This window comes from Belonocnema kinseyi, chromosome 6, assembly GCF_010883055.1.
Source record: "Belonocnema kinseyi isolate 2016_QV_RU_SX_M_011 chromosome 6, B_treatae_v1, whole genome shotgun sequence".
Taxonomy (NCBI): Eukaryota; Metazoa; Arthropoda; class Insecta; order Hymenoptera; family Cynipidae; genus Belonocnema; species Belonocnema kinseyi.
Genome location: NC_046662.1, coordinates 96,702,918 through 96,726,865, shown reverse-complemented (window position 1 = coordinate 96,726,865; position 23,948 = coordinate 96,702,918). Strand labels below are relative to the sequence as shown.

General features: G+C 31.2%; 2 protein-coding genes and 1 pseudogene across 3 annotated transcripts in view; 1 reads left to right on the top strand and 2 right to left on the bottom strand.

The window, feature by feature from the left end:
• LOC117174276 (protein limb expression 1 homolog) overlaps positions 1-2,433 on the top strand; it is a 14,353-nt gene extending 11,920 nt beyond the window's left edge. For both annotated transcript variants that reach the window (XM_033363197.1, XM_033363198.1), the window contains exon 4: positions 500-2,433. In XM_033363197.1, the coding sequence (XP_033219088.1) occupies positions 500-904 (405 nt within the window). In that variant the 3' untranslated portion in view covers positions 905-2,433. The remainder of the gene's footprint in view (positions 1-499) is intronic.
• Positions 2,384-6,033, bottom strand: LOC117174277 (ATP-dependent Clp protease proteolytic subunit, mitochondrial). Its single transcript, XM_033363200.1, has 4 exons — positions 5,692-6,033; positions 5,491-5,619; positions 4,767-5,157; positions 2,384-2,635 (listed from the first exon to the last, which is right to left on the bottom strand). The coding sequence occupies exons 1-4, from the start codon at positions 5,737-5,739 to the stop codon at positions 2,484-2,486; spliced, it is 720 nt and encodes a 239-aa protein (XP_033219091.1). The 5' UTR covers positions 5,740-6,033; the 3' UTR covers positions 2,384-2,483.
• Positions 6,034-10,582: 4,549 nt separating this feature from the next.
• The window catches only part of LOC117175511, a 13,799-nt pseudogene continuing 433 nt past the window's right edge, over positions 10,583-23,948 (bottom strand).

Sequence of the window (23,948 nt, the reverse complement as noted above, 5' to 3'; positions counted from 1 at the left end):
TGAGGACAACTTTTTATATAAATAAAGCAAGTGCTGCACGTACTGGAAATAAAGCAGTACTGCATCTTATATATTTGTTCGCGTCTTTGAGACGTATCGATTGACCTTTTGAGGAACCTTTTATGACATACTTTTGTTTACTCTGTTTATATGAAAATAACTTTGTTGGTTTGTGATGTCTTTGATAAACTTATCTTAATAGTTTAAAAAAGGTTCTTCGGTTCAGAAGCAAATCTTACGTATTATTGAGCGGAGATATAGGACATTGTTTCGCTTGCTCTCAATTTAGGGGGGGTGGGGGTCGAAAGTGATCTTAAAAGTGCTTTGTAATACATAAACAGCTTCTGAAAAGTCGTATAGTGATTTGACAAAAATTCCTTTGACCTTTTTTCTTTATGAACCAAAAGAAATCACCATGAGCAGTGACAAGCAGAATTTAGAGGTAGCGTTTTCGTACGTTCAACCGAATCAATTAAAATAAACTTTTACATGTTTTCAGGGAAAGGGAGACGTAAAGGAAGACCCTAATACAGGAATAGGTGCTTTCCGTTTCATGCTGGAATGTAATCGTGGAAGGACGATGCTGGAATTTCAAGAACTAATGACTGTCTTCCAACTTCTACACTGGAATGGCTCTCTGAAAGCGATGCGAGAAAGGCAGTGTAGCAGACAGGAAGTTGTCGCTCATTATAGTCACAGGGCTCTCGATGACGATATGCGTAGTCAAATGGCTCTAGATTGGGTCGCGAGGGAACACGAAAGTGGCGGAGGCGTCGTCGCCATGGAATTGGCCCTGGCTGAAAGGGAGCTTGAAACTGCGCGATTAGCTGGTCGCGAGCTCCGATTTCCAAAGGAAAAGAAAGACATTCTGATGCTCGCCCATGCCCAGGTTTGTCCTCAGTAACTTCCAGTTTCCGAAACTCTTTCATCACAGAAGAAATATTTAGCTGAAGAAGCAAACGCATTTATCTACATGGGTAGAAAAGAACTTGATGTCTCATCAAAATCTGAGCTGACTCTGAAAAATTAAGTGCCTAAATTTTCAGTAAGTTTTCACCATTTTGACCTGGTTATACAATATTTTTTTACGAGATTCAGAAAAAATGCCGTGAAGATAAATTGAGGTTTGTCACAATCAGTAGATATATAAAAGACGAATTTCTATGTACCGGTTCAGCTTCTCAAAACGTGATTATACTTTCTTTCACTTTTAGATTTAGGGTTTCTTAGAAACGATGCCGCCCCGTTCAAGTCTCATATTCAACATTTGAATAGATCTCTGACAAATTTAGGAATCAAATTTAGGCATGATGTTACGATATGTTACGATATTTCTTATCAAAATCAATTTCTTCACAAACGTAATTTCACGTGTACATATAATACGTGCAGTGCGCATGAATCTCATGTCATTATTTCGTAAGTGTATAGCAATCAGAATTCTGAAAAAATTAATGACATAAAATTGCGCTCTTTCACCTGAAATTTAAAAATATTGTTGGCTTATAAATTCAATTTAAGTTTTATCAACTGAAAAACGGGAATTTAAAAATTTCTCGTCTTGACTTTTTAAAGCGAGATTAGTTTAGCAAAGAAATTAAATTTTACAGAAGTCTGATTGCCGGTTCGTGTGGATTTTAACTAAGCGTAATTATAACTCTATATTTTAGATGTATGCTACAGTTGTGACTATTGTCATATGTTGTGATACATGATTAGTATTTATATTAATACTATGATCATTATTCATTAATTTAAAATTAATAACAATTAATGTTATGTCTTCCAAAACAAATAGAATGAAAGTTTACGTTCGTGCGGAATGCCGCCTATAAAGTTTTCAAGTAGTATTTGAATCTTTATCTGCTTCAAAAGAAAAAATGACGTATAAGTAAAGTACTTTTCTTTCGAAGAAGTTGAAAAGTTGACACAAATAAAGTCAGTACATGAGATATTCTGTAGAGAGTCCCTAGACCATAGAAATAAGGTTCTATTTGATTTCTAATTTGCTGCAATTGTAAACACCGTAAAAAATCTGTTGTCGCAAATAATGCATGTCAAAAAAGTGTCAACGCAAAAAAGCCATGCCAAGGGAGTACTCGAGTGTAATGCGGAACAGATTTTGCAAGATGTAGAAACAAAGGGACTCTAATATTAAAATATTAAATACAGAAATATCTAAGGGAAATATTCAGTGCTACAGAGTTAAGTTTACAATTTTATGCATTAAAAAACCAAGTCTAGAAAGTTTTCCATAAAGTTATTTTACTAGAGTTGAATAATGTGAGTTGCAGCCCTAGTGTTTAGTGAAATTGCTTGCATGATCAAAATCGGAGAGAGGACAAATATTTAGCTTGACTGCGATTAAATAGTACACAGTTTATAACGATGTTTATGTTCAATATTATTATTAATAAAAATGTTTTACAGTAATAACGGATATTTATTTAGTGATAAAAAGTCCACTTCATTTACTATTAGAATCACGAACTACTTACTGCAGCGTCTCCAGTCAATCTAGATGAACTCGTGTTCTGTTCTCTTTCTTGAAGAGGGTGTTCCAGTATTTTGTCAATTAATCCAAATTCTTTTGCTTCAGAAGGAGACATAAACTTGTCACGTTCCATGCTGTTCTCTGTTTAAATAAGTTTAAAAGTCTATTAATTATTTTTTAAGGACGGGGGGGGGGGGAGTTTCAATTCAATCAAAAAATCAATCAATTAAAAACTTAAATGGCACCAGCAAGCCGAGAATTGTCGGGAAATATTTTGAGACTAGGAAATAAGAGTAAATTTATTTTTGAAGGGGAATTTGAAACGGTTTTAGAGTGTCCATCGACCTTGAAAACCTGGAAAGCGGCTTGAGTTTTTAACGAGAACCTTAAATTAAATTTTTATATTTTTAAGAGTTATTTTATTGAAATGCGAAAAGGAATTTATATCTTTTGGTCTATCATGAGCAATTTTTTTATTTATCTCTTACTCATTACAGAATAAATAAAGTAATTTCTTGGCATTTTTTGTAGACCCAACCAATTATTTTATAGGTTGCAATGAACAGACTTTAATACTGTTAATAATTCTATAAGTTTTTTATTTCGTCTCCCCTAATTTAGAATGTTAAAGTATACATTTTTTATGATATGCCATATAACGGATTTTTCAAGAGTTTCACAATTCGGTGTTTGAGTGTACACCAGATTAAAAAACGTTACTAATGATTTTAAAGATTTAAAACATTTTACAAACATTTCGCGCAATTCAAATATTTAAAAAAGGCTTGTACACCAGATATCAAATATTTCACATAGCTTTTAAAACTTTCAAAAGATTTCAAAGATTTGAAAAAGGGTTACAGTACACCAGATTTTAAGGATTTTAAATAACATTTAAAACATTGTAGAAGATTTGAAAAGATTTTTAACATTCAAATATTTCATATTTTAAAAAGATTACTGTAAACCGAAATTCTAAGATTTCAACCGATTTTATACAGATTAAAAATATTTGAACTCTTTCAAATGAATACAAAATATTTCACAAATATTTCAAATATTTCAAAAGAATACAAGAATTCCAAAGATTTCAAAGAAGAATACAGTGCAGCAGATTTCAAACATATCAAAGATATTAAACGATTTAAAATATTTCAAAGATGTTAAACTATTTCAAAAGATTTCCATGATTTCAAACAAACACAACAAATTTAAAAAGATTTCACGGAAATTTCAAGATTTCACAAAGATTTTAAATACTTCAAGGGATTTCAACGAATTTACAACAATTTCAAAGATTTCAGACGATTTATGTTCGAAAAAATGTAAGAATTTGTATATTTATGGTTTTCATTTCTTTAAAAATTATTGGCAAAAAATAGCTCATTTTTACATCTATAACAAATGGTTATTTAATTATTTCATGTAAAAAGGAGACCTGGAAAAACTTGACTTCTTGACCTCCAAAGGACCTTGAATTTAGTTCCTACGAATCACTGGACATCCTGATTTTAGTGGTAAAACCTTACCCTAAATGTTACTCTTAATAATAATTGATATTGGGAAACCTTGTCAGTAGCAATTATAAATCTGTTTAAAAATAAACAATTTGAAATTATTGTTTGAAGATTTGTATATATTTTCAATTTTGAAATAATATAAAATTCGAAGGTTAATAATTTGACGATAATTAGAAATAAACAATTTTTTAAATTAAACCAGTTGTAACTGATGAATGATTTTATTAATTTATATAGATTAAAATTATTTAACTTTAAACGAATTCAGAAGTTTTAATTTCATCACAATTCTAATTTATTAAAAAATATTTTAGTTAGGAACAAAGTTTAGAGTAGTTCGATATTGAATTGGATTTTTTTCCTGGAAATTTTTTAAATTTATATGTCTGATATAAGAACACATGCCCAAATATTTTAAACGTCATTTACAATACTATTCAGTACATGTAAATTGTATCATCTTCCAAACTGTCACGATTCCAATTTTTTATATTTCGAGGTTTTGAAGTTATGAAGCCTTTAGAATTAAAAAAAATTTACATTGCTGAATTTTAAGTGTTTCAAAAGAGTTCGACTTTGACTGATTTGATATGCAATTTTTAATTTTCTGGAATACAAAATTGACTAGGAAATGATCGGAAAATGTTTTCTTGTGTTTTGGGATATAGCGCGATTACTCTTCTTCATACCATATCAATATATTTCACTAATTTAAGATATAACTTTTAATCACAGATTACAATTTAACTTACGAATTGTAACTAGGTCGATACCGGTATGTTTCGCGTAAAGGCCGTTAATTTGCTTTTTGAGTTTGAGCATTTCTTCCGCCGCAATTTGAATATCAGTAGCTTGACCTTGAGCTCCCCCTGAAGGCTGATGTATCATGATTCTGGCATTTGGAAGGGAATGCCGCATACCTGGAGCTCCAGAAGCTAAAAGCAAGCTGGCCATAGAACACGCCTGACCAACGCACCACGTAGCCACAGGGGGTAGAACGTATTGCATTGTGTCGTAGATTCCCAGACCAGCAGTGACAACTCCTCCAGGGGAATTAATGTACATGTGAATTGGCTTTTTACTACTTTCCGATTGCAAGAAGAGCAATTGTGCTATGACTAAGGATGATAAATCGTCGTTTATCTAAAAAAATTCAAATTAGAAAAAAGCCTCTGTAATATGATGTATGTTATCGAATCGAATCATTTTTATTTTGTACAAATAATCTTCTGAAGTAAAATTGATCTTAATATTTTGTTGTCTGAAATTTTAGGTAACTGATAGTTCAGTATACTGATAGGTTAAAAAATACATATGCAGTAAAATAAATTAATATTCCAAAATTAAATTAGATTTTATATCTTCTTCGGATAAAAAAATGAGTAAAGTAGATTCTGAGAGACTTGATATGTTATTTAATCGCAAAGAAGACTTTGAAACTTTGTGAAAAATTGATAAGATAAAATAAAAATTTACCGGTCCCATAAGGCATATTATCCTTTCTTTAAGAAGACGTGAATAAATATCGTAAGCTCGTTCTCCACGTCCAGTTTGTTCCACGACGACTGGCACCAATAAATTCCTGGCACATAATTTTTGCACGTTCTATATATGGGAAGAAGAGTTAGGTTACGAAAAGTAAAAACTTTGCGGCTCAGAGAAAATTGAAATACTTACAGTGACTTTCGCTAAACTGCACACTTTCCGTAAAATTTTTGCAGACATTATGTTGCCACAAACAAATAACGGAATAATGTAGTTTTATTTTTGACTAATATTGTGATTATTTTCTAGTATGTTTTGGAGTTGTCTCTAACATTAACGTTTGCAGTTGCAAATTGAATTAACATACACTATCGAGTACCTAATGACAATTTTATCTAATGGTATTTAAAAAAAGAAAGTCTGCATTTGTTCGATTACGTTTAAAAAATAAATAAAACACCTGAGATTATGTTAATCCAAAAATTTATGTAGGGAAGACCAGAGGGGGTCATTTTACCCAAGCGGCCAATCAAAATTCTGCAAAACTTCTACCGGCAATATTGTGTACCACCTCATATTTTTGTTCTGCTATTTCCCAACATAACCTAAAGTGTTTAGCAGTGTTTGGGAACCTTATCTATTAAGAAGATTAAGAATAGGAAGTAAATCAAATATATAAGAATAATAAATAGTGATTAATGCAAATCGAAATGGAATTTTGCTTTTAGATTTTACGAAGTGCAACCATTTATTAGAGGTAAGTATTTTATACATACTTGAATTATGCCTGAATAAAAGGTGGAAGAATCTTTAGTTTTCGGCGCACTTTTTAATGTTCTTTTGTCGTTATTTAGGCATGTTTAAATATTAAATAATTTATTACTATATATAATCTTATATTTACAATATATAATCGGATTGAACTTGTGAAAATTAGATTTTATTATTGCAATGATTACGATAGGCATCAATACCATAAAAGAGGTTATGCTGTGGTACATTGTCTAACCGTATATTTCTTGTTTCCTCGCCATATATATTTGAAAATCATTTTAAAAAATTGGAATATATAATGAAACTTGAAAATAATTGAACTATTGTAGAAAAGGGTTTCTAGAAATGTTTTTACTCAAGCAAATTTTTAATTTGTTTATGATTTTCATTATATGTTTAGATCTGATAACAAAATATGAAGAAGTAAAAACAGAATAACATAGTAATTATAACTTATTTTTTAAAGTTCTTTAAAACTTTAAGCAAATAATTTAAGTTCATAACATTTATGTAGGTAATAGTGGAATATATGAACCGCTAAATTAATAATTTCAAATTCTGGCTAAAAGGATTGAATGTTTTATTTATAGAAGACATGAATACCATTTCAAGAATCACACACCGAGCTCTAAGCTGCCTATTTTCAAGAACAGTTGCTGTAAAAAATAGAGAAGTCCAAGGCATTCATGGCTTATGTAGCAAAGCTGCATCGAAAATCGGAGGCGATGGGCTAAGTATTCTCCATTCGGATTCGCTACTACAATCCAAGTTGCCGATACTAAATCACTTCTGTGGTATGAAATATAAAGTTGCTCTACGATTACGATGCAGAGGTTGTTATTTTGTCACTAGAAACGAGGTAATGTACGTTATGTGCAAATTAAAACCAAAGCATAAGCAAAGTAGTATAGTAAAAAAGGAGAAGAATACGTGGATTTGGACTAGTATGGCTCAGAGTCGTCACCGGGAATGGTAGAATTGAGTGTACAATGATTTTTGTTAAATGTGTAAATAAATGGATTATAAGATTAATCGGTGGAATCAGTATTTGTCCATACCTTCGAGAGTTGTCAAATGTTCAATTACATATATTTCATATTCAAGTCTTTTTGCACGTAACACGATTTTCAATGCATAATATAAATTAAAATAATAACTTTAATTTTAAGAATACACATTTCAAGGTTTTTTCATAAATTCTTATTGTACATGCTCTTGCATTCCTAAACGTATAATTATAATTAAAACGTAATTGAATTTTGCAGCAGTCGAGGTTGACGGGAGAATCTATTTTGAGTCAAAAATAATATTAGGAAATCATCATTAATCTGTAGAAATTAAATAGTCGCCTTTCATCTTTTTACGTGGGTTTGTACTGCATATGTTTGCAGATATTTAAAAATGTTTTTTTTTCAATTTTATAATACGTCTACTTGCACTTACATGTGTTTTAATTTCCACAATAGCACGCAAGATCTTACTTTTTTTTCCTTTTAGATTTAAAAAGAAAACGGAAAAGTACCTAAACTAATAATATAGTAGGTACATAACAAATACAAATCTCTTTATTTTAATATATACAGTTACTTGAAATGCTTTTTAATATTCCATTGCATGCTTTTTGGTAACGGTAGAGCATAAGGTAAAATTTCAATCTTCTTTGAAGCGACTTCGTGCCAATCAATAATTGACCATGACGAACGTTCATTGCTCCTGAAGTCTCGCTGTGTGTCACTTAAAGATCCAGTCCATGCCTTTATAAAATTATAATTTGTATGTAACTTATTTAGGTGTTTATAATATCCGCAGAGAAAAATTTTTAATTGTAAAAATATTTTGTGTATGGAAATCAATTTGGTTACAATTTTTTTATTGGTAAAGTTTATGGATCTTAGAAGAAAAAAACTAAGAAAAAATGTATGGTCCAAATATCATATTTCAAAAAATGACGAAATATGTAATATTTCGTTTTTTTTTTAATATTCTTTTTCACAAATGAAGGAAACACATACATATTTCTAAGTTTCAAACAAATTTATTATTTATTTTTTACGCATTCTGAAGCATCAAGCCATTTTTACACAAGATCAGTGAAAATCTGTTTACACAAGATCCGTAAAAAATATAACAAAAATTATGTGCATAAATTTATTGTTGAAATATAATATTTCAAAAAATTACAAAATACACTCTTTTAATAATTTGTACCTAAAGTTCCAAAAAAATTGTTTATTTTTTGTATACTCTTTTCAAATATTTTAAGACACATACGAACAAAAAATTGTTTCTTTATTTTTTCCGGCTAAGGTTATTTACTTCCATAAAAGTTACAAAAAATTGAAAACAAAAATTTTTTTTCATACACAAAAAATAAAAAAAATTTCAATTTTCTTGCGCAATGATGAGAACTTTTTTTCTTGAATTGTTCTTTAATGTCACAAAGAAACTTTTCAGTTCTGTTACCAATGAATCTAATTGTTTTTTCTTTTTCGACCTATCAGGGTAACCAGGGTTTTGGCAACGGGTCAATTTTGTTTTGCTTCGGGAAGTTAGAACATTATTCCCAAAGATTAATTTTTATACCCTACAGGCTCACAGCATAAAAGACGTTTCTGATATATTGAGGACTTCTTGTTGATCAAAATTCTTTAACAAAATTTTGATATGCCTACTCGGAGAGAAAAATTCATGAGATTAATTCACGGAACAGCTCCTTGATCTTATTCTAACTTTGGCGCAAGAACCAAAATCTCGGTACCCAGTATTTTTTGTAGGCAAGTCGCGAAATAAACGTATTGTCCATACTTTGAGAGTTCTTTAATTAATGATAACAATAAAATAATTTGTTTAAATAATTTTACAATTACTTAAATATTGCATGTTTGTTCAAGTATACAGTTTTCGTAAAAAAATCAGGAGAAACATTTTATCTCATCAAATTTCCGACAGATTTTAATATTATTAAGTACTGATTTATTTTTAAAGAATACTCGTAAATTTGTAAACAATTTTATTTTCTTAAAATATTTTATATTTGTAATATTTCGAAAAATTGAAATATATGTAGGTACTACTTTTCTTTCGAAAAAATGCTCTTAATTGTTTAAACAGGCTCAATTTGCTCAAATTTTGAGATTTTTTTTTGGCATTCGAACAAAACTGGATGGTGAGACCAAAGAAGTTCAAAACAAAAAAAATGCCACCAAGTATAAATAAGAACCACCCTAAAGTGCAACCATTTGTATGTCTCGGCTGGATGTCCTGATAAATTGCTTGCACTTTTTTTAATTTAAATAAGTTTATATTCAGACAATACCTTTTCATTGTGGTCAGCCCATCTGTAAATCAGTCTGATTTGAAATTGTTGAGATAAGTTTTTGGTTTTATTTAAGAATTTGAAGGCTCTTTTCGTGTGACAACGCGCCGTATAATAGTAGGCTTTCATTACGTAATACCTGCCAAATATATACAGTATGGTTTCACATAAATATTTTCAAAAATAAACAAATATTTTAATCTATCAAGTAGTGCCAAAATGATTCTTTTTCAAACTTGCATAATAAAACCGCAGTGACCGATAGAAGGGTTTTTGTTGATTTGCATAAATTAGTTTAGAATTTACTTTACCTCAAAGCTTAAAATATGCCAATTTTTTTTATTTTCCATGTACCTGCAGGAAACGACTTTCACAACTTTCTGCAACTTTTTAATCATTTTTAATTCTTCTCGTATTTTAGCTATAGTTTCTGCAGCTGCTTCAGTGTTTCTATTATTAACTTTATGCACTAGAAAGTATTTATTAAACACTTTTTTCTCATTTTCAAATGTTTTTTTCTAAGGGCCTTAGTTTTTGTATTTAACAATTATTTAACGTATCATCAAAGAGTTAACCATTATGGATGCGAAATATCTCATGAAATCTATAGAATTCTTTCAAATCCTTTGATATCCCTGTAACTCTTGAAATCACAATCATGAAATCTTTCATATAATTTGTTTTGAGATTCCTTCAAATCTTATAAAATTCCTTCTCATCTACGCAATTTTTTAACATCCTCTTAAATCTTTCGAAACCACTTCAGATATTTTAATTTCTTTTGAATTCTTTTAAAATTTCTTTAAAACTTAAAAATCCTATGTAATCCCTTGACATTTTTGAAATATGTTTAAATTATTTTAACTACCTTTTAATCAAATAATTTAATTTTCCTAAAATTCCACAATATATGAAATACTCTGAAATACTTTGACATCTTTAAATTCATTGGACTTTATTAATTCGAGTGGTCAACCCCTTGCTGATAATTTATTAACTACATAGTGTAATTTTACCGTAAAGTATTAGCAAGCCCTCTACTCTTTTCAAAATTGTGGTAGTAGCGGCTACATTGTGTGCGTCCATTACAATATCGACATTCGCTTTTCTATTTTTTCACACTGTAGCAGTTTCCCAGTCACCTACTCTCACATACCTTTTAAACAATTTTGCTTTCGTCATAAAAAAATGATAAATTAAAAAAAAAATGAAAGTGAAACTAACCAAAGCCACATGCAGACAAAGAAGCGCATTTCTGCCTCTGGATCTCGTAAATTTGACACTCTAAAACTCGTAGAATATGTTAAAGAATTTTGCATACAATTTATTCTTAAATAACTAAAAAACTAAACAAACTTTAAATTGGGTTGCCATACAAAAAAGATGCACAATAAAATTCTCTACATGTATTGACTCATGACACTCAAATTTGAACAATTTTTTAAATTTTCTTCCCGGACAATAATTCTACGCGTGTTCGAGTGTTATGGTGGTTATTGCATTCACCCCTTCAATTCATCATTTTTCAAAATAATTAAGATAATTAACTTTTTCAATACTGGTTAGAGATATACTAATATGTTTCAATGCCATCTTCACAATTTGATGTGAATAGAAAAAGCGATTTGAAGCATTTGAAATTCTTCATTTATAAAAATAATTATTATTTGAACGTGTTTAAAATTTCATAATTTCAGTTTGATATTTTATAAATTAAATGGAAAACATATTTGAAATAGAAAGCGTTCAAATCGTTTAAATCAGTGCAATTGTCAGATTGGACAATTATGATACATTTTTTGGTTTATATACAACCCTTTCGAAACGGTGCAATTTAACGAAAAAATCATTTAAATAATATTTTACAGACCTCAAAATAAAAATCGTTTGATTTGGTGGCTTCTGCTTTGAAATTGTTCAATTTTTAATGTTTATCATTTAGAGATCTTTCGATTTTGAAAAATGCGTAAGTTCATTCATGGACTAAGCGTTAGATATTCCTTTATTTTGAATGAAATTTTGAAATTCTAATGAACGGAAAATTGTTAGAAATCCGGAAAAAATAGAAAAGTTACCAAGTATTTTTTTCTGGCTCGAGTAGCCAATTTTCAAAATATTTGATCGATCTTATGACTAAAATCTTACTTTAAATATAATAATCATCTGTGCTAAACATTTTTCAAACTGGTCTACATATAGCGTCCATTCCCACCATAATTCCCACTTTGCATGATCTACTCCAAGTCAGCACTTGGTTTAGTCGTTTAAGCATAATTGCAGATTTAATTTTAATAATCAGCTTTGATTTGGGAAAATGATAACCCATTGCCTTTGCTGCTAGGTCAAAGCAAGTTTCTGCTTCATATAAAAGGCTACATTCAAGGAAACATCTTGCTTGCAAAGTGCAAATTTTTCCTTTCAGATAAGACAGGGGAATTAATTCATCCTCTGTAGTTCCAAGCATCTATGCAGATGTAAAATCGTTCAGTTATAAGTGGATTTTAATTTACTTTAATAAAAAAATTATTTTTCTTCTTTCCAACATTTATCTTGGTTTAAAAGAATCAAAACCTCTTCTAAAATTGCTTCGCTTTCAGTGAGCAATTTCCGAGCTTGTAGAATATTGCTGGTGGACATACAAACATCAGTAAATTCGAGAATGGCGGTCAGTAATTTATCTTTAATTCCAATAGACATTTTCCGTTTTTGTCGAAAAATTTTAGATTTTTGAAATTTTCTAGTATCTATTCCGCGTCAGTCATCTACCATTTGGATATAGACTGTTAAGAGAATCATGTTGCATTGACAGTTACTAAAATCCGTTTAAGAAATTGATCGAGTAGGAACTTGTTTGACTGATTCAGAAAGGTGTAGACATGTTAATTTCCCAGGAACTGTTGAACTTCGTTCTGGAAGAATAGAAAGTTGTAAAGCTTTTTTGTACGAATGTAATATTTTTGGCATTAAAAAAAATGTACAGTCAACTCTTTCGGATTTTAAGATGCACCTATTTCAAGGTTTACCTATTTCGAGTCCCCCATGCTGGGCTATTTCAAATTGCACAGTTCCGTCACCTCCCACCATGGTCCCTGTACGGTCTCGCCCGACTCAGTGGCTGACCAATTAAAAAGATGTTCATGGAGCGGGAAGCCTTCGTTGGTTTAAACTAAGTATTTTAGCATAACGTGATGGGAATGCATACGAGTTTTTGGAGTAAATGTTCAAACATAAAAGTAAGTCATAAATGTACGAATAGTAATGTTTTCCAAGAGTAGAATGCATTTGCGTAATTCTGTTCCATGCTTTTGTCGATTGATGACCGTTTAGAGTCACAAAATAAAATATCCAAAATTTAAGGTTGATATGCTCAGAATCGGGATCTCGAAGGGCGCTTTCACATGATTGCAGATCAGTAGAATGCATGCAGAAAGTCCACAAGAGTGGAAGAGATGGGAACTGTATGTTCTGTTATCTATCTCTTTCACTCCTATGAATTTTCTGCATGCAATCTGCTGATCCGAAATCGTATGAAAGCGCCCTAAACGGAAATTTCGTATAGTTGATTGTCTTTCGTGAAACAAAAAGTTTTTCAGCCGATAAAGGGATCAAACGGAATTGCACAAATGCATTCTACACTTGGAAAATATTACTATTCAGACCTTTACAACTTATTCTCACGTTTACAATTTTTTCTCCAAAAAAGTGTATGTATTCCTACGTCAAGGTAGTCAAGATGTATCTAGTATGGTCACCTTTCTGACAGTTTCACGTATCCTATCATGACCGTGACATCATGCTATGAAACTCAATAACCTGCGAAATATTTGAGTCGTTTTTTTATTTATATTGACTGGAGAGTCCCTCAAGCATTGAAATTCGCAAATGTTCACATTACGCGGCCCTTGAAATACACAAGAGTTCGATGAATTTTCTATTCTCGCCAGCAGCCTCGTGAAATATCCCTGAATCATTGAAAAAAATATATATCTGACACGTTCTCAATAGCATTCAAAGTCTTTCCACGAATTTTGTCTTTAATCATGGTTTTACCCAAAAGCTTAACGAATTGGCCTTCTCCACATGATACGCTACGTCTCGTAGTCTTTTGCAGACATTTCAAAGCTTTATTATGCAGTTCCACTTTTTGATTTTCTGTGAGAAGTCTAGAAAAAATTTTAGAACGAAAATTGTTTTCGCGTGATCATTTTTAAAATTTTTATTTTATTTTATGAAAGAGATTCAAAACAATTGTAAACCTGTAAGTTGTTTCTCGAAACATAGTAATTTTAAATTGCATTAATTGCATTGGTGAGAAAAAATAAAAATTAAATTATAAATATTTCTAAGAGAGTTTTATACGTCCTTAAAACATTTGTACTTTAAAATGCTTCATTATATATAGGTACCCTCAATTTGAACCCCAACACATCCACAACAGACTTCTATACCAATGTTTGAAATTTGTAAATTTCTAAAAAATATTAAAGACTCAGGACTTGTATTAAAATCACTAACAGCACTTCCTAGCAATCGCATTTCAAATAATTTCGTAACAGCTATAATGAGAAAAGGAAATAAACAGTAGTTATATTTAAAATGAAATATTTTGATCAAAAGAAAGAACTGATTTTAGAGGTACATTCAAACTGGGTAATTTCGGACATGTAGGGTAAATTCGGACACTCCTAAATTAATAGGATCACTTATTCAAAACTGTTCCAAGCACCTGGAATCAGTTCTAACCTTAACTGGTTCTAGATTCTAGTCAAAACCACACACCTTAAGTAATTTATTCAATAAGTTCAAGAATGTACTTATTTATCCCAGGTGTCCGAAATTACTCCATTTTATGGTATTACAAATTTAATATTTGTGGTATTTTTTTGTATACTTACTAACAGAAATTTTTCTTTGAGAGATGCATTGCATCAAGCTCTCCAAAATTCTTCTGTCAACGCCTTCCCCGAGGAAAGCAGCACACTTTAGCAGAAATTGATCCAGTGGATTTAGGGAATCGAAGAGCTTCAGAATAATGACTAAAAATTAAAGTCATAAAAAATAGAATTTTGTATTTTTAAATACTAACTTTGCATATTTGAAACCAGTAACAGGTGATAAATTTTAAAATTAAATTAAGTAGGTATTTTAATTCTATTAATTTACCATCCATTGTTACCTCGTTTTCTAAATCTTCGGAACCAAATTTTTCAGTCCATACACAGATTTTAATTGCATCCTCATGATCACTACTTATTGATAATTTTGTTTTTTCTACTTTCAAGTCACTTTTTTGAATATACTTTAATTATATTCTATTGTAACAAAATTTAATTAATACAAATTATGATTACCTTGAACGTATAGCTGTACATTCTCCATGATTCCAATCGATTTATCTTATCTAATAACTCTTTTGATGTCTTTGTAAGATTTGCTCTGATTTTTTAAATATGATTGTTAAATTAATTAAATTTGGAAATTGATTTTAAATTACTCATAATAAAAAAATCTATAAAAAATGCCTAATGAGCATTTCCCTTGGCGGAACCATAAGACCCATGCTGATAATCTGTTTTTTGGAAACATTTCGTACTAGTAATCTTTCTGATTGTTCAACACTTATAAGGTAACTTTCTATGCAGCCAGGATTTCCCATAATTTTCCTCTGAATTATTCTGAAAATAATAATTTTTATTAAACAATTCTAATTTATTTCAATAGGGTTTTAGGTGCCTCTTTTGGATAAAAAGTATATGATAAGTCTCACCCCGCCACGCCGCTACGGTAAGCTTTTCATGGACGGACAGACATTCTCATATATTATAATAGAAAGATAATACTTTTCAAGTTCAGCGGGAATAGCTTGGCAATTAAGTAACTGACAAGCAAGACCAGCTTGAAACCATTTATTCACTCCCAATAGATCAATAATCTAAAATAACAATAAAATAAAATTTCACAATCTAATAAATGTTACATTTCTTCTGAAAGATTTTTTTTAGTTGGTAAGATATAAAAAAATGTTTAGAAAGAATATTTATTAGAACCGAGTGAAAATGCTGAAATTAATGGATTCCTTTCACCTGAATAAAAAAGTTGTTGTTTGCCACCCTAAAGAAGTAAAAAGAAAATTTTTAAATCCTTTTATGTCGAAAATAAGTATCTCCTAATTTCCTCTAGTGTAGTTTATTTTTTCACTTGAACACGTTGGCATTTTGTTTCCTTCCCACAATAAATCCTTGCAAAAGTTATAAAAATACAAATAATTTCCTCTATAAAAGAACATATTTCGTCACTTCGTCGCCGACAGACTGGGAATTCAAGTGTAAAACCTGCTCCTCTTAAATAATTCAATTAATTTCAACATTTTGATTCTATCATAATATTTATGTCTCAAAATTGATAATTAAAACATTTCAATTTTCAAGTAAATTATTCATCTGAAGGTTTTAAGTATAAGCAAACAACTTTTGCTCTTTGAAGAATTTCTTTATAAAGAGAATAACCATTTGCAACCTTTTGGCCCAGACCTGTCACAAATAAAACCAAATCTAGCTTCACTAGAGTTTTTAGCAGGGAAATAGATTCCCCATCTGCATATTCAATACCGTCTATGAGGATAATCCAGATGTTATGGAAGCAGCTATACAATAATCTAACGAGAAGCCTTCGGAGTCCTCGATGATTTTCGCGTCTCTTTAGTGATCTATATTGAGAGCTTATTTTGAAATCTACGTTGTATTGCTGATTGAGAACGCAAAGATATTCTGTTTCTATAGAATTGCCTAGGTGATCTAGCAACTTATTTGTTCGCTCTTTTACTGTAGATTTATCAATGATTCCGATTGGTACACAGAACATCAAATATGTTAGTTTGTAGGGAATCTAAAATTTGTTTAAAGTAAGTTGTATAAACAATACTGAAAATCTTCTGATTCACTTGTTTCTAAATAAAGTTTAGGATTATTTAGAATTACATTGAACTGTTCTAAAATCATTGCAATTCTATGAAATTCAATTACATATTAAATGTTAATGCTTTAAACTTTTTGATTTTATGCAAATCCGCTTAACTTTTTTTAGTTTCAACAAATTTTCTGAATTTACTCGAATTCCTTAGAAATTTCTTAGCAAATTCACTCATTTTATTATTTTTATTTTTTGATTTCTCATAAAAATATTTTTTTTTAACTCTGCTGTATGTATTAGGGTGATTCATTTTAAAAGGCAAAAAAACCGGCAAATCTAAATGCACACAAGTTCTGTTGGTATCTTTTTTATGTCCAATTTAAATATTAACGAATTATATAAGAATCAAGAAGAGTTAAAAACTTTTTCTTTACAGGATGCCAAAAGTTATCGACTTTCCGACCTTAATTGGATATGTTTTGGTTTTAATTACTACAATTTAAAATAAATTACACTTATTTATAATAAAAATTTCCAAAATTAATAATAAAATGATAATACACAATTTTTCTAAATATACGTAGTCAAAATATTCAATTCGATTATTTTATTTGATAATATATTCGTAATATATAGATAATATCTAGTGTCTATAGGCACTGAGGGTGGTACAAAAATAAAAAGTTAAAATTTATTTAAGGATAATAGCTCATTGTGTGTTCAGAATATGAGAAGAAAAAGCGTACATTTCAATAAAACAAGTGCGAATGACATTAACTTCTTAAAATCACTTCCCGGAATGTAAAGTATGGATTGATTTTTCGTTTTGACCCCCCCCCCCCAACCCTTTAAGAATTTTCATTTTCTCAAACAATACCTTTTTTTCACATTTTTTTGCAAATTATAGGTACCCTCACAACGAGATAAACTCATTAGACAATATAAAAAAGCAGTAAGTTTGATTCAAATTTTTTAAATTGTCAAAACATTTTTTCATCTTTGAAATGTAGGTTTGGACTGGAATCAGGAAGAAAAGTATAAATTTTTTGTTAATTATCCAACAAATTTAATTAGCTTCTCCTATGGTGACATTTATTATTGCTTACCTATAATTTCTTAAACAATTTCCACTTGTCAAAACACTTTTTTCGACAAATTTTTCAGTTGGTTTTCGTTTTGAATTAAATAGTTGAAGTTACTAAGAGACGGTTATATTTTATTGAAAAAAATGTTCAAACCAATGTAAATTGTATAAATGATTATGGGTAAATGGTAAGAGTACCAAACATACCAGAATTCTGTTGAGTTTATTGAAATATTTCGAAAAAACTGCACATTCTGTCAATATAAGAACGTTAGAAAAATGATCAACAAATTTAATCGATCGCATTGATTTTTTATATGCCTAATTAGTTTATCTCTTTGATGAGGGTACCGATTATTTTTATAAAAATGTGAAGAAAGTATTGTTGAAACAAATAAAAATGGTTTAAAAAATTATTAATGAATACCAAAATGCTTGAAAGTTTTTATTTTGAGCATTAAAAATTATGTGTGATAAAAAAAAATGCATATAAATAATATTTACATTCTAGGAAGTATTTTTAAGAAGTCCATGTAATTTGCACTCGTTCGATCGAAATATTCGCCTTTCACAGTCTCATATTTTTAAAAATGAGGGTTTTCCTGATGTGATTTCAATGGAAAAATTGAGAGGGTGGGTGCAACCCCTAAAAGTTCCGAAAGGAATTCGAACTAAGGTTTTTTTATCCCCCTATTAGGCACACCTTATGGCATACTGATATAAAAAAATATGCAACAAATAAGAAAGAATGATTATTATCCTTAGAAATGACTGAACATTTTTCTTAAATTTTGTAAACTGATTGTAATATAAAAGGGGATAATTTTATATGCAAATTTGATACATGCATTTTTAAAACACTGTGAAAATAAAATGGTACACCTTAGGCTACTGTGATTATTCAGTTTCGAAAATAATTTTGTTTGCGTCACCCTGATATATGCATGTATGGCCTTTGAAAAATGTATAACCTACCCATCACTGGAAACGAGAGATATGAAGATTAGAGATATACCAGATGGAACCATCTGAGTAAATTCATCCATCAATCTTGTCTTCCCAATCTTGGATATAACTCTAAAATTAAATTCAAAATGTCAACAATTTCAATTTTATAAAAATTTGCATAGACTTGTTGAATAATTCAAATTAGTAATCCTAAAATACTAAAATTGAATAGTAACATGTAAGTTAAACAAATGCCCTAATTTCTTAGTTGCGTTAATTCGAAGTCTCGGCCAAGAATCGGATATTTACTGAGTATCAATTCGGATCCACTGTGCCTAAACGAATGTTGTGATAAAATTTACGTGAATAGCCCTAGTATTAACAAAATATTATTTAAAAAATATGTATCAATGACCACTTAAAACTTACTCTGCCTGTTCGAGAAATTCATAAACTGGACCATAGTTTGTTATACCTTTAAGATATTTTGTTTTCTGCAAAATCAAATGCCTGACCTCTAAATGGAATTATAGAAAACTGGTCTTGTAGAATTTGATAAGGCTTGTGGAAAAGTTAGAAAAGAGTACGGGGTGCTTTGAATTCGAAGCGATCTGGACTGGATGCATGTATAACTCGTAGGCACACCCGAACCCTTTTCAACGGTTCTTTTTGGTGTTGAGTATGGAAAAGTTGGTAAAGGAGTTGGGGTGCCGTCGAATTCGAAACGATCCCGACTGAGTGGAATTAACGGCTCGTTTGTATCCCACACCCCTTTCCGTCGGTTTTTGGAAGAGCGGGGGTAGATTTTTTGTGGGATGGGTGCTCGAAAACTGTAAAAGCGATACTCTTTTAGCAGATTCGTGTTTAGCATCAAAGAATCGATAAAATATGTGAATGTTAATAAAATTAAAGGAAAAGGTCCGAACCTGCCCAACAAAGAGACATCACGCTACAACCTGAGTACCCACTCCAGCGAAAAAAGGAAGCACCCGAAACTCAAAACAGTGGGAAATTTTCAAGAAGAATAAATATTAGGTGGAAACCATTCTGTTATTAATGAAACCTGAAGGTCACTCAAGGAAAAGACAATAACATCAAATAAATTATTAATGCAGATACTTTGTTCCTCTCTGACAAATTGGAAGACCAAATCTGCCGGATGAGACGTTTGTATCTCAGTCGTTTACACGAAAAATGCAAGAGCTCAGGGTGTTTCTCATACCATAATATGCATGCAGTCGCGCCATGTAACCTTTTCATTGAGAAGTCATACTGGTAAAATAGCACTCCAGCAGGTCGTCCTTAACTTGATCGGTTTACTCAAAAGTTTTGAGATTTTGCCATCCATCATATTGACTCTGTCTTGATTGGCTCCCCTAACTCTAGGGTAGCTGACATTGTAGTCTGATCCATTTTCGGGAGCCCTGGGCGTTCGATTGGATTAGATCGCACTTACTACAACTATGTTTGGTGTAGTTATTGTTTTTCCATGAGTTGTTTTCATAGATCCGCTTCCTGAACATTACATGAATATTGCGAGGCAGGATTCCCTTAGACTTGCTTTCTCACTGTGCGAGAAACTTGCGTGAACCTTGTTTTGCAAGCTTCCGAACCTTGCATCGCAAACTTTAAGGCAAGTTTGCTACAATCTGTTGTGCTATCTAGGGGTTGATAAATTTATATTAAATTTTTTTCGGCTGGTTAGTTAAATGCTGCTAGGTGGGGGTACATTGAATGTACTAGGGATTGCTTTTGGGTTTTTAAATATTAACACCGGAATGATGATATAAAATAGTCTTGGAAAGATGCCTCGGGGTGCCTATTTTTAATCCGAAATTTGCTTACCTGTTTTAGTTTAAAGCAGTTAAGACGGGGTTCGTTAAATGTACTAAGGGTTATTTTTTGAGCTTGTAGAATATTACTGTGTGGATCAGGATATAAACTAGAGTGTTTGAGAGGTGTTTTGAATGAATATTTTTAATCCAAAATTTGTTTAGCTGCTTTCGTGGAAAGCAGCTAAGACGGTGTTCGTTAAATGTACTGAGGATTGTTTTTGGGGTTGTTGAATATTACTGTAAAGATGGAAATATACACTAATGGCTTGAGAAAGTGTACACATTTTATTATTGTTATTATTATGGTTAGGATTGAAATTATATGGGACCCTACGCTTGAGTAGTCCCGTTGCATTCGTTTGTAGGCCTAAGCGTACCCCAAAGCTCTCTCCATAAGGCCAGGACCTCCGACAAGCTATTGACAGATATATCTGGCTCACTGAGACAGGTACCTTTAAGGATGACTCCTGCGTCAGTTTCGTAGGCGGCCATCCATACACCACGTGGACAATGGGGGGGGGGGGCAAAATTCCACGCTTATCCACGAGAGGGACCGGGAGGGGGGGGGGTCGAGCTGGAATCCACGTGGACACACATTTCCCTAAATCTGTGGAAAATATACTGAAATGAGACAAGATATAGTCTAGATATACTCCAAGTTTTATATTGTGCTTCAGCACAATATAATTTTTATTTTTATTTCATTTTTTTCACGACTTTTTCTTTGAAATTCAAATCATGTTTAAGCTCACGTTCATAAGCTAATTCGAATTTTTTAGCCAATTAATCGCTCCTTTTGGACTTCTTATAGTCCGGGAGCTCGCGAAAATTCTATGGACGTAATTTTAGTACACACTAAAATTTCAGATTCTTTTGTTTTCATAGTCAACAGCTCGAAATTCGTTGACTGGCTAACAGCTGTTGGTGTATTTTGCAACAATTTATCGTTAAACTCGTCAAAAATTCGAGTGAAAAAATGTCATTTTAGTACTCTTGAAACCCACGGGGAATGAGTGTTTAGATGCTAAGAACTAACAATAAGTTTGACTGGCGGCTTCTGAGTTGTGCCAGAGTTAATTGGTAGACTGTCAAACATGAACAAAATACGAGTGAAAAACATCATTTTAGTACTCTTCAAACCCACGGAGAATGATTGTTTGGATGCAGCTCCTGAGTAGTGCCAAAGTTGACTGACATATTAATCAGCAACTGAATGTAAGTTTTGTCCTTTTCATTAACTAAAATTATCAACTATAGGATACATCTATAAAACTAATATGTATATAAAAAAAGAAACTACGAAAATCTCACTTTTTGAGTAAATTCACAGCTCGCAATAATGGGTTTCAAGAGTACTAAAATCACGTTTCTTGACTTGAATTTTTGGCATGTTTGACAGCCTGCCAGTCACCTTTGCCTCCACTCAGGAGCTGCCAGTCAAACTTCTTGGTAGTTGTTTGCACCTAAAAATCATCCCCAATGGGTTTCAAGAGTACTAAAATTACGTTTTTCACTCGAATTTTTGACATGTTTCACAGTCTACTAGTTAACTTTGGCACCACGAAGGAGCGGCCAGTCAAACTTATTGTTCGTTTTTAGCATCCAAACAATCATTCCCCGTGGGTTTGAAGAGTACTAAAATATCGTTTTTTTCACTCGGATTTCCGACCAGTTTAACGATAAATTGTTGCAAAATGCACCAACAGCTGTTAGCCAGTCAACGAGTTTCGAACTGTTGACGTATGAAAACAATAGAATCTGAAATTTGAGTGAGTAATCAAATGACGTCCATGACATTTTTGCGAGCTCCCGGAAATTTTGAAGACTAATAATATCTATATTGTCATAAAATACGACCACGTGGAAAAAGTACAGGGGAGGGATTTGTTAAAATTCCACGGCTGTCCACGAGGGGGGGGGAGGTCAAAAAGTGGTGAAAAATTGCCCACGTGGTATATGGATGGTCCCTAGGTAGCAAATTGTTTCTAATAACACAAGCAGTTTGCAGAGCTTCGATGGCGATATCGCGCATTTCGATGGCTTTTTGCAATTTTAACATCACATCTCCAGAGAATTTCAAAACGTCGACGCGATAAGAAAGAATTACTTGTACCATGGAATTAATATAGGTGTACAAAATTTCGATCAACTTTGACGCCCCTCCCTTTCCAGATTTGGTGTATTTTTCAGTTAAATCTGTAAAACCTAATCAAAATTTGTATTAGAATTTATTTGCTGCAGATTAAGTACCCAGCACAATTGAGGCCCTCAGCGCCCACATGAGCTACATTACTGTTATTAGACAGTACTTGGTAAGAGGAGAAAAGTGAACCAAAGAACCATTTTTAAGATATAATGTTATTAATAAATTAATTAGCAAGTCATTTTTCTGAATTAGCAATGTTTAGTGCATTGAAATTCATAATTTTGGTACAAAATATGACAGAAATTAATATTAGATTACGAATACTCCTTGCGATCATACTTTAAGAAATTAGAAAATCCTTTAACTACTTGAATAATTTTTATAAACAAATTCCTAGTTTGTCTATTTTCAATTAATGGCCTCAATTTTTTACGCAGTCAAATAAAAATGTAATTCCAATAACTATATTTATGATCCTTTGAAAATTGACAACAATTGATCATTTATAAATAAATATAGGCAGAATTTAACAATTACATCTAATTTATAAATTAAAATTTTATTAGACGTGACAAAAAAATTTCTTCTCATAAACAATTTTTGATTATTTAAACAATCTCTATAAAGAAATGCAGAACTTGTTCATTCTTCAATGAATAGACTCAATTTCTTTTTTCAAAATTCATTAAAAAGTAGTTAATCTATAAATTTGTTTGATAAACATTGTTTAAACAATTACAAAGTCGCAACTATTTTCAATTAATTGTAATCGAGCAATAATTGGTCTCATATTTTATACCAAAACTATGTATTTTAGTGAGTTAAACATTACGAATCCCGGAAAATGACATTCGTACATTAATTTGTTTCAAATATTATAAATTAAAGTCTTTAGAGGGATAGTTCTTTGGGAAATTTCGCTCCTCTTACCAAGAACTTTCTAATGATAGTAATAAGTAATGTGGGCTTAGTGGACCCAAATTCTTTATAATATGATGGCACAGGATTCTTTGTATTCGTTTTGAAGAAAGCACACAGAAGAGTTTTTATAGATACCTGAGAATTTAATTTTTACGAACCTGACACATCGCCTAGCATTAAAGTAGTATATTAGGACCTAGTATCATAATCGTAATAATTGTCCAAAATTTCATTAGGACACATTGAGGCAAATATTATGGTATATTGCTCTATTTTAAATGAACTTAATTTATTATTGGGTAGCCTTCCAACGTCCTTAATACATTCTGTGGTTAAATGATCGTAAATCAATTAAGTGAATTTTAATTAAGATCATTTAATTATGGAAATTATTTTGTGCCTATATTCCTCCTTTCAGAATACGAGGGTGGATTGATAAGTTTCCGGCCTGACCAAGAGATGGCGCCACTAGGCCTACCTTGAGGTGGCGTTCTATAGTACCATCCTTAGATAGCT